This window comes from Leopardus geoffroyi, chromosome E1 (genome assembly GCF_018350155.1).
Source record: "Leopardus geoffroyi isolate Oge1 chromosome E1, O.geoffroyi_Oge1_pat1.0, whole genome shotgun sequence".
NCBI lineage: Eukaryota > Metazoa > Chordata > Mammalia > Carnivora > Felidae > Leopardus > Leopardus geoffroyi.
Window position 1 is genome coordinate 46,171,105 of NC_059330.1, and position 13,632 is coordinate 46,184,736.

The 13,632-nt window shown below is 39.8% G+C and overlaps 1 protein-coding gene across 3 annotated transcripts in view; it reads left to right on the top strand.

Moving 5' to 3' along the window:
• Positions 1 to 13,632, top strand: part of MAP3K3 (mitogen-activated protein kinase kinase kinase 3) — a 61,005-nt gene that overhangs the window by 19,679 nt on the left and 27,694 nt on the right. Inside the window, exons 3-6 of one of the 3 annotated variants that reach the window (XM_045489417.1) lie at positions 2,440 to 2,480; positions 7,884 to 7,983; positions 9,998 to 10,024; positions 12,305 to 12,418. In XM_045489417.1, coding sequence (XP_045345373.1) covers positions 2,440 to 2,480; positions 7,884 to 7,983; positions 9,998 to 10,024; positions 12,305 to 12,418 — 282 coding nt within the window. Of the gene's footprint in view, positions 1 to 2,439; positions 2,481 to 7,883; positions 7,984 to 8,042; positions 8,590 to 9,997; positions 10,025 to 12,304; positions 12,419 to 13,632 lie in introns of those variants that run through there. The other 2 variants (XM_045489418.1, XM_045489416.1) reach the window with 2 other exon arrangements.

Sequence of the window (13,632 nt, forward strand, 5' to 3'; positions counted from 1 at the left end):
AGGGACAATAATAGTATTTGTTGTGAGGATTTGCTTAATTGATACATGTAACAGGCTTAGAACAAGGCTTAATACATAGTAAATGTTCAGTAAATGTTAGCTATTGTCATATACTATTAATGGATAAAGTGGTCTACATGTTACATTAAAGAGTGAGAGGGCAAGATCAGAGCTGTGTTTTGAAGAGTTGTCACATTGCAGGTCAGCAGAGCGGAAGCTTTGCCATCCACTGTTTAGTATATGAACTTTTCAGGGACATGAAGCTCTTTGAGCCCCAATTTCACCTTGTCTTTAAAATAATGGGATAGAGGATGGCATTATTATATTTTGATTCAATGATTCTCAAGCTGTGGTCTAGGGATCCCTAGGAAGTTCCCAAGAACTTTTCAGGGGGTCCGTGAGGTCAAAACTATTTTCATATTAATACTAAAATGTTACTTGCCCTTTTTACCCTCATTCTCTTAAGAATGTACAGTAGAGTTTTCCAGCGGCTGCATGATACGTATTATCACAACAGATTAAAAGCAGAAGTTGACATGAGAATCCAGCTGTCTCCTATTAAGCCATGCATTAAGGAGATTTGTATTCTGTCACTAAACTCTAAAAATATAATTCTTTTTTATAACAGTGTGTTTATGTTAGCATGTAATATTTTTTAAATTGTTTTAAAATGAACAAAATAAATATAAATTTTGTTTTAATTTCTAATGTGGCAAATATCAGTGGATACAATCTATGCAAACAAAAGCTCTTTGAGGTCCTCAGCCTTTTTTTCTTTTAATTTTTTTAATGTTTTATTTTATTTTTTGAAAAAGAGAGACAGAGTGCAAGCGGTGTTTGGGGGGGGGGTGGTGGGCAGAGAGAAGGGAGACACTGAATCCGAAGCAGGCTCCAGGCTCTGTCTGAACTGTCAGCACAGAACCAGAGGTGGGGCTTGAACCCATGGATACAAGATCGTGACCTGAGCCGAAGTCAGATATTCATCCAACTGAACCACCTCAGCCTTAAAAAAAAAAAAAAAAAAAAAAAAGTTTATTTTTGAGGACAAGAAAAAGACATGAGTGGGGGAGGGGCAGAGAGCAGGGGAGAGAGAATCCCAAGCAGGCTCCACACTGTCAGTGCAGAGTCTGACGCAGGGCTCAGTCTCAAACTGCAAGATGATGACCTGAACCGAAACCAGGAGTCAGAGGCTTAACCAACTGAGCCACCCAGGTGCCCTATCCTCAGTCATTTTTAGGATGTAAATTAGAATCACTCGTCCAGTTCAGTGGACTATAAGAGAATTCTAGCTTTCTCATCTCTTGGGAAAAAGAAGTTCTTTATGTACCCACCCCACCTTTCGCATTCTGTCCTGTTTCTGTCGACTTCTCTGTCTGCTCTGTGTTTCTCATCTAAAGATACTCTGAAACTTTCTTCTTTCTTCCAAGCCACAGCCTATTAATTTCTCTTTCTCAGTATACTTTTCACTCACTGTCCACTCTTCCTTTCCTCCATCTCTGTTATTTGTTGGTATCCTGACAGGCTTAGTTTTATTTTTTCACTATACGTGTTCTTTTCTTCTGTAATATCTCTTCCCTTTTCCTGCCATTTTAAACTCACTTGCTCTTTACAGTATTTCTTCCTCCTTGATTTGTTTCTTAACATTCTAATGCTTCTACTTCCTCCTATTTCTGACGTTTACACTCAATTCTGTTCTCGCTCAATCCATTTAATAAATATTAGGCACAAATATTAGATACCATTTCCTTTGCTTGTCACTGGTAGTACAGAAACAAGATAGACACGGTCCATAGGGTACCCATAGGCTACCCATGATAATCAGTTAAGACAAATCTGGAGACACTTCTAAGGTAACTTGTCCAGGGTCCTGCTTTATGCCACCAGGGATAGTCTTGAAAGGGTCATGGAAATCCATTGTAACAGCAGCAACCGCATGTCTACTATGTATGAAGTATCTTGTGTATATTATGTTGTTTAGTTCTCATAGTTCTTCAAATCAGCTATGTTTAGCCTCACTGTACACATGGAAAACTAAGATTCATAGAGCATAAGTAACTTGCTTGTGGACTTATAGCTAGGAAGTATCCATCCCAAGATTTCTCTTTCTCTTCAGTCATATCAGCCAAGAAGGAAAGGTGTCCTGGCCAGGAGGTGATATGGTAGGAGAAACTCCAGAGCCAGTTGTAGAAATAGAGTGTAGGAACTTAGAAATGACATGTCAGCATAGCAGCTGAGCTGGGCAGCCACTTAGAGATCTTGTCCTAAGAGCTTTGTTGCCCCTGAAGTTAGAACTCAAAGTGTATGAGGTAGAGACGCTGTAACGGGAGCCATCAGGGATGTTTGCCTAAGGTTGCTAAAGGACTACCTGAAGCTTACCTGGGAATGGCAGGATAACACATGCCAGAGAACCCGCTAACCTGTCTATCATTCCTTTGACAGAGTGACGTCAGAATCAAGTTTGAGCACAACGGGGAAAGGCGGTAAGTCTGCCTTCTGATCAGTGGTTGTGTTCACGTGTGCTGCGGTTCTCAGAAAGCATCGAGCTTATGGAAGCTGTTTCCCTGGAGTGATCCCTGTGGGCTCCCTGGCTAGATGATGGGGTTGATTTGGCATAAAAGGGCAATTTTTACTTTTGGCTTGGCTTACCAATTAAACTTTATTTTTGGTCTTAGGAATGGAAGCCATTTCAACTGCTTTTACTGTTTTTACTCTTCTGCTATTATTCTGCTCCTGTGGGGTCCACCATTTTGCTAGGGGAGGAAGTCAGGACTCCAGCCCTACTCAGTTATGACTTCCAGATACACTGACACTGTGCCACCCGATAACATCAGAAGGAGATCAGGAGGCGTCTGGGTGGCTCAGTCGGTTGAGTGTCCGACTCTTGATTTCCACTCAGGTCATGATCCCAGGGTTATGGGATTGAGCCCCATGTCAAGCTCCATGCTAAGTGTGGAGCCTGTTTAAGATTCTCTCTCTCTCCCTCTGCCCCTCTCCTCTCTCTGTCCTCCCTCTGCCCTCTCCTCTTCTCTCTCTCTCTCTCTCTCTCTCTCTCTCTTCCCTCTGCCCCTCTCTTCTTATCTCTCTCTCTCTCAAAAAATAAAAATAAAAAATTAGTTAAAAGAGGATCAAGATTCTCCTGTGATGTGGTGCTATTTCCAGCCCAGTAGAGTGGCCCTGGCCCCTGGCTTTGTCCACATCAGGGCCAGGTTAGTGACTTGGAAGTTTCTTTATAATGTGTCAGGGTCATGGGAAGCTGCATCAAGTCTGTCAGTTGTGAAAGATTTCAGATCATTTGAGGACATAGAAAGAGGGAGTTTTTCAGTCTATATTCAGTATCTTACCTTGTTAGGGAAGTGAAAGTAATGTTATGAAACCCTTTTGTCCTTTCCTCCATTGTTAGTATTTAGTTTTTTGTAGGAAACCAAGATAGAAGTTTTCAGTGGAGAAAAATAGGACTCCACTTAATTTCTAAAGTTATTTAAGGAAAAACTTATTTTTTTTAAACTCAACATGGGGCTTGAACTCACAACCCCAACATCAAGAATCGCATGTTCTGACTGAGTCAGCCAGATGCTCCTTAAGGAAGAACTTTTAAATAAACTTTATTTTGAGAGAGAGACAGAGCATCCCAAGCAGGCTTCACACTATCAATGCTGAGCCCGGTGTGGGGCTTGATCTCACAACCATGAGATCATGACATGAGCTGAAATCAAGAGTTGGATGCTAACAGACTGAGCCACCCAGACGCCGCTTAAGGAATAACTTTTGAAAAGCATACAGAACTCTGGTAATGGGATAATTGGGACCCTGTGTGTGCACGCATGTGGCACATATGTGCCTGAGTGTGCTTTTCAATATGTTTCCTGCTATTCCAGTCTCTCTCATTGATACCCCACTTTTGCCTTTGCTTTGAGCATTTGGAAATGTGAAGAGCAAACCCATGAGAATAAGCTCTTCCTATTAGATTAGTTCTACCAGAGGACATTAGTGCCTCCAAACATTGTTAGCACAAGTCCAGATATGTGGCTGGATATGTGTCCAGATATGTGTTCTCCCTTAAAAAGATATGTTAACAAGCCTGCAAGGTTGTCAGAGGTTGCCTGGTGAAAACACTGTGGTCTGCGGAGCCAGAGCCCTGCTACTGCGGTGTGTGTTCTAGGGCTGTTTCAGGCCTGGAGGGAGGAAAGTCTTCTGATTTCTGTCCCCAGCGGCTCATCCTGTGTCCTGCCAGTAGCAGAGAAGTTGAATTGTCACTTGATTGTTGCTGCTTTTCACACTTCTGACTTGACTGGGTTTTGGAAGGATTGCCAAACTCAGACTGGCAGAGAGTTTTCAGAAGTAGATACAAAATCAAAAGCTCAATTGTGTTGGAGCCTAATTATGTGGTTACGCTCTCCTGAATTCCTGTTCCCAAAGTGGTATGTTGTTACAGTGAGCAGACTTACGCTGAGAAAGTGTATGTGTTTAGTTTCAGAGAAGCTGCCAGATCGAAACCACAAATATTTAAGGTGGTCAGGTAGGAATGGCCTTTCAAAGCCTGAACAGCAGAGTGTTGGTATCAAGGTTTCGAAAACTGTGCATTCTCTTTTTATGGAGCTGTTTTCAGGAGCCATTGCATTTCACTGTTTGTGTACTATGTGTGGAATTGAGGACTTTTAAGTTGGTGCGGGGAAGCCAAGTTGCAGCTGCACTATGCCAGACAGCTCTGGTTTCATGTGTTTTATGTCTTAGGATTTTATAGAGAATATGATTGTGGGCTTTCTTTACTTTTTTCAGGGAATATGGATAGTATATATCTAAATGTTGTAGGCCCTTAGAGAATTAGAATGTACAGAAAAGAGGGAAGAAATAGTCTTTTTCCATTCACCTATGCTAAGTATCCATTCTGTTTCCCTTTGCTTTGGAAGGGTAGGGATCCGGCTCCTAACGCTTTTACCTTTCAGCCCCAGGAGGGCAGAAGAGGACTGTAGATTCAAACTCCTTCCCTTGGAAAGCTTCCCTGTCTGGACACTGGTGAAGGTGGTTGTCACAGGTGTTAGTCCCCTCTTTGAAGCATTGGCTAAAAATGCCTACCACTCAGGGTGATGGCGGCAGCTTCGATCTTACCAACGCTGATAGTCCTGGTTTCTGATCTTGACTTTGGGGCTGCTTTTGAGTTTTTGAATGGCTTGTTGCCAGGCAAAATGCAGGAGAATTTATCTGAGCCTGATCCTTTTCTAATGGTGTGCTAGGGGCATACGAATGGTCTTCTGGTATTTTATTCAGGAAGACTGGCCCCTGTTGCTGAGATGCTGATGAAGGAGATATGATTTGCTATTAGGAATTAGTGGAAAGCCATTCTCTCAAAAGTCTCTAGAAAACGTCCATATCTAGATAACCCATATCTAGATAGCATTACACAGTATCATTCCTTGGCACAGTTGGTTTGAGGGAAAAAAAATACAAGGATTACAGTATGAATGGATTCCCAGGTGGGATATGAACTAATATATTCAATATAATTTCCAAAAATGAAAGGTGGTGATGGATAAAGGAGAAGTTATGGAGAAATTATCTTCCTGGGATGTTAGGCTTTGTGTGAAGGATAGACTGGTTGATAGAAGTATGCTATTAAGGTTGTCCAAAAGAACTTTCTGCTATAATGTAAATGTTATGTACCTTTGTTGTCCAGTATAGTAACCACTGGTCACATTGCCTTGTGGCTAGTGAGACTGAGGAACCAGTATAAAATTTAATTGTAATCAATTTGAGTTTAAGCAGCTGCATGTGGCTAGTGGCTACCACATTGAATAGTACAGTTCTAGGATGATGGAAGCTTTTATGCTGCCTACTTATTTGTGCCAGCCTGGCACAGAAGAACATTAAAGAAATTATCTGGTCAGATTCCATTAAAATCCAGTAGCTTAGATCCCTCTGTCCTGTGGTTTATTGCTTCTTACTCTGGTTATACCACTTCCCACTCTGGAGGAGCAGAGAAGATGTAAAAAAACCACACACTTCCCAGCATGAGGAGGGCAAGAACTGTAGAGGCTCCATGGCTGAATACTGCTACTCTACCAAGGACTAGTCATATTTCGTCCAGTCTAGGCTACTAAGAGATGAAGGTGGTTTTGATATATATTTTCCCCCATCACATTAAGCATAAATTCATGTGTTTATTGGTCATTCATAACTCTTTGAATTGTCATAATATCCTTGTCTATGTTTCTGTTGGGTTGTTTGTCTTACTGATTTTGCATGGATTATTTTTCCAAGTTTGATATTTCTTAACTTTGTTGAGGGCTGATCATTTTGCTATCAGAAGTTTAAATTTTTGTTGTTAAATCTGCCTTCTTCCTCCTTGTCTTCTGTATTTTATATAATGCTTAGGAAGACCTTCTCCACTCCAATATTTTTTAATCCTATGCATTCTTATATATATATATGTGTGTGTGTGTGTGTGTGTGTGTGTGTGTGTGTGTAGAGAGAGAGAGAGGGAGAGAGAGAATATATGAGTTACTTTCTGATATTCTCTTGTTTTCACTTATCTCATTGTTTATTTTTATCTTAAGTATTTAAGTTGTAATGTATTGAGTTGGACCCATATGGCCGCTTTTGTACATCAAAAATTGTTGACTACCAGCAGCATACAAAGGTAGAGAGAATGTTATACTGAACCCTTCTGAACCTGTAACCCAGATTTGATATTACCAATATTTTGTCAATTTTTTTGTATATTTCATTCTTCTGTTTCATTCATTTTGTATGTTTAATCTGTCCCCAGTTTTAAATTTTGCTGTGATGTTTAATTGACAGATTCTTTTAACACATCTTTGAACAAGTTCTTACTCTACTCTGTATTTATAGACATTGTTTTTTGGGGGCACCTGGGTGGCTCTGTTGGTTAAGCGTCCGACTTTGGCTCAGGTCATGATCTCACGGTTCGTGAGTTCGAGCCTTGCATCGGGCTCTGTGCTGACAGCTTGGAGCCTGGAGCCTGCTTCAGATTCTGTGACTCCCTCTCTCTCTGCCCCTGCCCTGCTCGCATTCTGTTTCTCTCTCAAAAATAAATAAAACGTTTTAAGAAAAGTTGTTTTTTGAACTGACCTAATGAGTTTCTCTAGAAAGGTGTCAATATCAACACTACTTATATGATCATATGTGTCACTTGTTAAAAAAAAAACTTAGGCATGTAACCAACTCAAGGGGAATTCTTTTGACTCTTAGGTAGGAAATCTCAATTCTGAAGATAATCAGCATTGAGATTCCTCTGGCATCAGCAATGGATAAGACCTTTCAAGTCCTGGAGTTGAGTCATTTAGGAGTTAAGACCATGTTTTCAGGACCACTGCTCCAGTCTCCAGGTTTTCTTCCTAACAAGAGTGTTTAGAACCTAATGTTTAAATCCAGATGTCCTGCTTTTTTCTTTTTTTAAGTTTATTTATTTATTTTTGAGAGAGACAGCATAAGCAGAGGAGGGGCAGAGAGAGAGGGACAGAGGATCCTAAGCGGGCTCCATACTGACAGCAGAGAGCCTAATGCGGGGCTCGAACTCACGAACCGTGAGATCATGACCTGAGTGAAATTCGGATGCGTAACTGACTGAGCCACCCAAGCGCCCCAGGTGTCCTGCTTGGATACTGAACTGTCATTGATAGAAAGATCTGAGCTGAAATGGTAGAACAGTTATTGGGACTGAGCAATGTTTGTGATGCTCAGGAGAAAGGTAAAAAAAAAATAAATAAAGTAGGTAAGAGAAGAAAAGAAAAAATAGAAAGTCAAACTGTATGAAGGAGAAAAAGAGAATCCTATGTTTAAAAGAACAGGAAGATATTCAGAAGTCCTAGCTTTCCAAATCTGACTTTTAAAATATACAATTAACGATGCTTCCTATTCCTTTTCAGAATTATAGCATTCAGCCGGCCTGTTAGATATGAAGATGTGGAACACAAGGTGACAACAGTGTTTGGGCAGCCTCTTGATCTTCATTACATGAATAATGAGGTAAGAAAGTAGATGGATGGTATGGAGACAAGATGGGGTGACAGCTGACTACCTTTTTCTTTCTCCTTAACCGAGGATATTTTAGTTTGTTCCTCTAATATCATCTGCAGGTTTTCCTTTTCTGGAGCCTCTTTCCTTAATTTCAATAATTCTGGGATTTCTGGTTTTTGCTACATGGGGGATTCCATAGCTACTTCCATTCTGCCTGCTCAGTCAGTGGTGGTAGCTCTAATACTCCATGGTGGGAACAGGTATGGTACTGGGGCCAGGATGTATATTGTCGCTGTTATGTTTTGTAGCTTATCTTTTTCTTTCCAGCACAACCTTAACAAGAAGCAGAGGTTTAGGAGGGGCTGGAGAGGTGTGGAAAACTGGTGGGTAGTTCCTCTATTGACAGTCATAAATACTGGACTCTTCTCTCAAAGTTTAACTCCCAAGTGTAGTTTGTTTCCAAAGTTAGCACCTACTCAAGTGATTTCTTTAACTCTTCTTCCTCCTGTCCCCTGCCCTTCCTTCCAGTTCTTATTTTTTCATACTTTGAGTGTCACCCAGGAAGGGATTCTTTTGAGTGTCAGTTACTTGGCTGCTTTTCTAGCTCCAAGAAAGGTACTAGAGGCTACAGTCTGCTTGGGCTGATGCTTTGCATTAGTCTGAGAGGCAGTGTGTTGGTGCCTAGTAAAAAGTGTGCATCTTGAGGGAATTGAATTGGGGGACAAGACAAGAAAGCTGGGCAACATCCTGGCTCTTTGAGAATTGGGTCCTTACTGTGTAGTTTTGTTTTATTGGTTAAAGAGTTAAGAATCTCCTCCATAAAGCAACCCAAGTGTCCATCCATCCATCAATAGATGAATGGGTGAAGAAGATATGGTATATATAGAGAGAGTGAAATATTACTCAGCCATAAAAAAGATGAGATCTTACCATTTGCAACAACATGGAGGGACCTAGAGGGTGTTATGCTAAGTGAAATAAGTGAGACAGAGAAAGACAAAAACCATATGATTTCACTTATAGATAGGATCTAAAACACAAAACAAATGAATAAATAAATGAAAAACAGAAACAGACCCATAAATACAGAGAACAAACTGATGGTTATCAGAGGGGAGAGGTAGGCAAAATGTGTGAAGGGGGTGAGAGATACAAGCTTCCAGTTATGGAATGAGAAGTCATGGGGATAAAAGGTACAGCAGAGGGAATATAATGGTATTGCAGTAGCGTTATATGGCAACAGATGGTAGCTACATTTGTGGTGAGCACAGTATAACATACAGACTTGTTAAATCAGTGTGTTGTACACCTGAAACTAACGTGACATTATGTGTCAACTATACTTTAAAAAATAAAAGCAAAAAACCTTCAGCTGGAGAAAAAAGGAATTTCTTCCATAATTTGGGGCTGACATCTATAGGGGCTGAGATTTGTTGGCTAAAACCCCCCAATCCCCTTTTATACAAAATATACAACTACCATTGGATATGTTGCCCAATAGCTAACAAAAATAATACTGTCTGATCTTTTGTTTTTTTGTGACAAATTTTAGAAATACAGCAGATTTGGAAAATAAACCACTAGCTCTATAGTTAATAAGTAATGCAGATGAACTTTTAAAAATTGCAGCTCAAGCTTCAGTCACTGCATAGAAAGCAAGGCTGGAGTCTGCCAGCTAATCAGCATTAAAGAAGGTATTCTTTAGTGAGGAAAGACTTTTCTGAATGATTTAGTGCTCATTTCTTTTTCCATTAAGAATTCCACATGTCCCAAAATCCATTTTCAAATTCTTTGGGCAATAAAGTGGCTTCCCAGAATGTTAGTCGTTCCTTTATTTAAATATTTATGCAGATGTTAATTCTAAAGCCAAACATAATTAGTAGTTAGTAATTATTTTAGATGATGCATGTCTTTCCATGCTCTGCTAATGTGAATGACCGAGAATTGACTAGTTTACACTTTATTAATTTAAAAATCCCTCAACCTTTTTCTTTTCTTTGCCCTCTAAACCTTGCCATGTCAGGATTTGAGAACCACATGTGAGAAATCAGTTGGTATTTTATTTTATGTTTACTTATGTTTTTAATAGCTTTATTGAGGTACAATTTACCCACCATAACATTTACCCTTTTAAGCTGTACAATTCAGTGGTTTTTAATATATGTACAGAGTTGTATAACCAACACTGCTATCTAACTCCAGATACCCCAAAGAAAAGGCCTGTATCCATTAGCAGTCACTTCCTATCCCCTCTTCTCCCTAGCACCTGGCAGGCAAACACAAACCTACTTTCTGTCTCTTTGGATTTGCCTGTTCTGAACATTTCATATACATGGAATCATATAATATGTGGCCTTTTGTGTTTGGCTTCTTGCACTTAGCATAATGTTTTCAAGATAATAATATTCCATTGTATGGATAAACGACATTTTGTGTATCCGTCTGGATACTGGAATTGTTTTCACTTTTTTGACCATTATGAGTAATGCTGCCATAAACATCTGTGTACACATTTTCATATGCACGTATTTTTTTCAGTTCTCTGGAGTATATACCAAGGAGTAGAACTGTTGTCTTACGGTAACTCTGTGTTATCGTTTTGAGAAACTGTCCATCCTTCCCATATCCACTGTACCATTTTACATTCCTACCAGCAGCATAGGAAAGTTATAATTTCCCTATGTCCTCATCAAGACTTGTTACTTTTTGGGTTTTTGCATATCTGTTTTTTAAATTATAGCCATCCTAGTAGGTACGAAGTGGTATCTCATTGTGGTTTTAATTTGCATTTCCCTAATGACTAATGACATAGAGTGTCTTTTTGGTGCTTATTGGCCATTGGCCATTGGCCATCGTCTTTTTTGGGCGATGTCTATTCAAATCTTTTGTCCATTGGAAGAATTGGATTCTTTGTCCTCTTACTGTTGAGTTGTAAGAGTTCTATATATATTCTGGATACTAGACCCATATCATACTTTTGCACAATTGTAGTTTGTTTGTTTGTTTAAGTTAAAGCCTACTCCAGTTATTTCTTTATCTCTCTCCACCTCCCACAACAGTTCTTGTTTATTCATACTTTGAATGTTACAGGAAGGAATTCTTTTACGATGTGATAAGATTTGCAAAATTTTCTCCCATTCCATGAGTTGTCTTGAAATTTTATTTTATTTTATTATTTATTTATTTATTTTAAGCAATCTCTGCTCCCCACATGGGGCTCAAACTCACAACCCCAAGATCATGAGTTGCATGATCTTTTGACTGAGCCAGCCAGGTGCCCCTTGAAATTTTATTTTAAATACTGTTCTTGCTCTTTGTTTTCTCCTGGCCTAGAATTTAGTGTTGCCATCTCCTTTTATTATAAAATGGGAACTGAAGAAATGAATTGGACTTTTGCTTGATTTTGTATTTGCCACAAACGTGTAAGATCTGACATTTGCTGGGTCCTAGGCAAAATGTACTTTTGCATTTTTTAATACTAAATACTCATAGTGTCCTCTGCATTTAACAGCAAGTGAGACTTATCCATACCCTCAAGGGCGATCTCTTTAATACTTCAGGGGAATGAAAACAGAGGAGATTGTTTCTGAATTCTAGTCACTGATTTTTATCTTTAAACATTAAGATATTAAACTCTGTTATGTGGCCTAAATTCGTGTTCTTATTTGAGTAACAGTTTTCATCCTCTGCCTATGCCCCTCCTCCTCCTATGCCTTCTCTGCTTGTTGTGTTAATTGCAGCACAGGCTAAGGTGAGATATTTAATTAATTTGGGAAGAAATATGGGGTTTTAACTGTTTAGGATTTGATGCTTTGGAGAAAAGAGTATTTTTAGAGAGGAAGCTCTTCTCAGAAAGTATCTTGAAACAAACTACTGATGTATTGCACAGCATGGATAAACTCAGAAACATTAAGCAAAAGAAGTAGATACAAAAGACTATGAACTGAATTGAACATGTATGAATTAATAGGATTCCATTTATGTGAAATATCCAAAAGAGGTAAATCTACAGAGACAGAGTAGATTCATAGTTGCCTGGGGCTACAGGTGGGAAGAGGGAGTGACTGTAAATGGGCACAAGATCTTTTTGAAACAATGGAAATGTTTTAAAATTGAATTATGATGATGGTTGCACAACTTTGTAACTTTACTAAAAATTATTGAATTGTACACTAAGGAAAAGAAAAAATACCTAGATGGTTTGAATTAATTTTACGACCCCATACTATCCAATTAGATTGTTTTCATTCAGGTATTTTTTTTAATTTAGCCTGTTTCTAAACTAAAGACATATTTTATATGATTCCCTTTTTCTGTGTCTGTGTCCCAGCTTTCCATCCTGCTGAAGAACCAAGATGATCTTGATAAAGCAATTGACATATTAGACAGAAGCTCAAGCATGAAAAGCCTTAGGATATTGCTGCTGTCCCAAGACAGAAACCATGTAAGTAGCCCCTCTGATGACCTGGCGGCTGGACAGAGGGCAAAACTTGCTGTTCTTTAAGAGTTCACCTGGTTTCCTTGACAGAATTTTGTATTCCTCAGCTGCTGCTAAAGCAAGCAAGCACATACGTGGAGCCCAGCACAGCCCACTGTGCCAGTGGCCAGATAGCAGTTTGCATGTGATTTCACTGTGAAGTCAAGTCACCTGTGTTAAAGTTGCAGCTAAAGGTTACTTGGCTTGTGGCATGGGAGGAAGGAAAACATTTATGATTAAAGAGAAAATTCTTTTTCTCTATATTTATGTTATTTCCATTTGATTTGGACCCTAACAAGAGAGATTTGATGAGGGTGAAGGTGCTTAGCGAAGGCTGCTAGAGATTTGAGACTATCCTGTAGACCTACTCTTACAACCCCTCAGCAACCGTGCCTGTCTCTTGAGATACATGTAGGAAACAAGCTTTTCCTTCTTTTCAATGGGAGAAAGGCCATGGAGTGGAGGGCCTCTTGTAACTTGCCAGCCACTACCTTACCAAATGGCAGGCGATCTGCAGAGGCCGTCAGAAGTGAAGGATTATCCCTTGTTAACTTCTGTAAAAGGTCCCTGGGGGCCTACATTTCACAAGAATGATTGCAATCTGTGTGTCTTCTAATCACTGATTCCTGTGCCAGTTTTCTTGAGATGCATGTTCCTAAAGGTTTCTTGGCACTCTTTCCCTTCCCTTTGCTCAAAGACAGCCAGCTGTGACATACCTTCATAAACACACCCTTAAATCACGGTGGTTATAAACCATGAGCACATCCATCAAAAGACTGTGAAAAAAGTCAGTGGCCACATTGCTAAAAGGGCAATTCTTAAAGCTTTCAGATTTCATACAGTGTTAAGTTCCTATCACAGGGGCTATAACACAATACAGACTTCGGGGAATCTTCAGGACAGATGGCACAGGTGTCTGTATCACCGAGTTACAATGGAATGAGAGCCCTCCCTTCCCCCGAACAATAGCTCACATACTATGTTTAGGTGGAATGGTGCTCATGCTGACCATTTATTTTTAAAAAGATGTATTGATATTGGGCTGTCCTACTGATTAGGGGGGAGCACAAGAGAATGCAGTTAGGAGGCGTTAGGAGGGGGAAGGGCAGAGAGAGAGGGAAAGAGAGAATCCCAAGCAGGCTCCACACTCAGCAAAGAGCCCAACATGGGGCTCAGTCTCA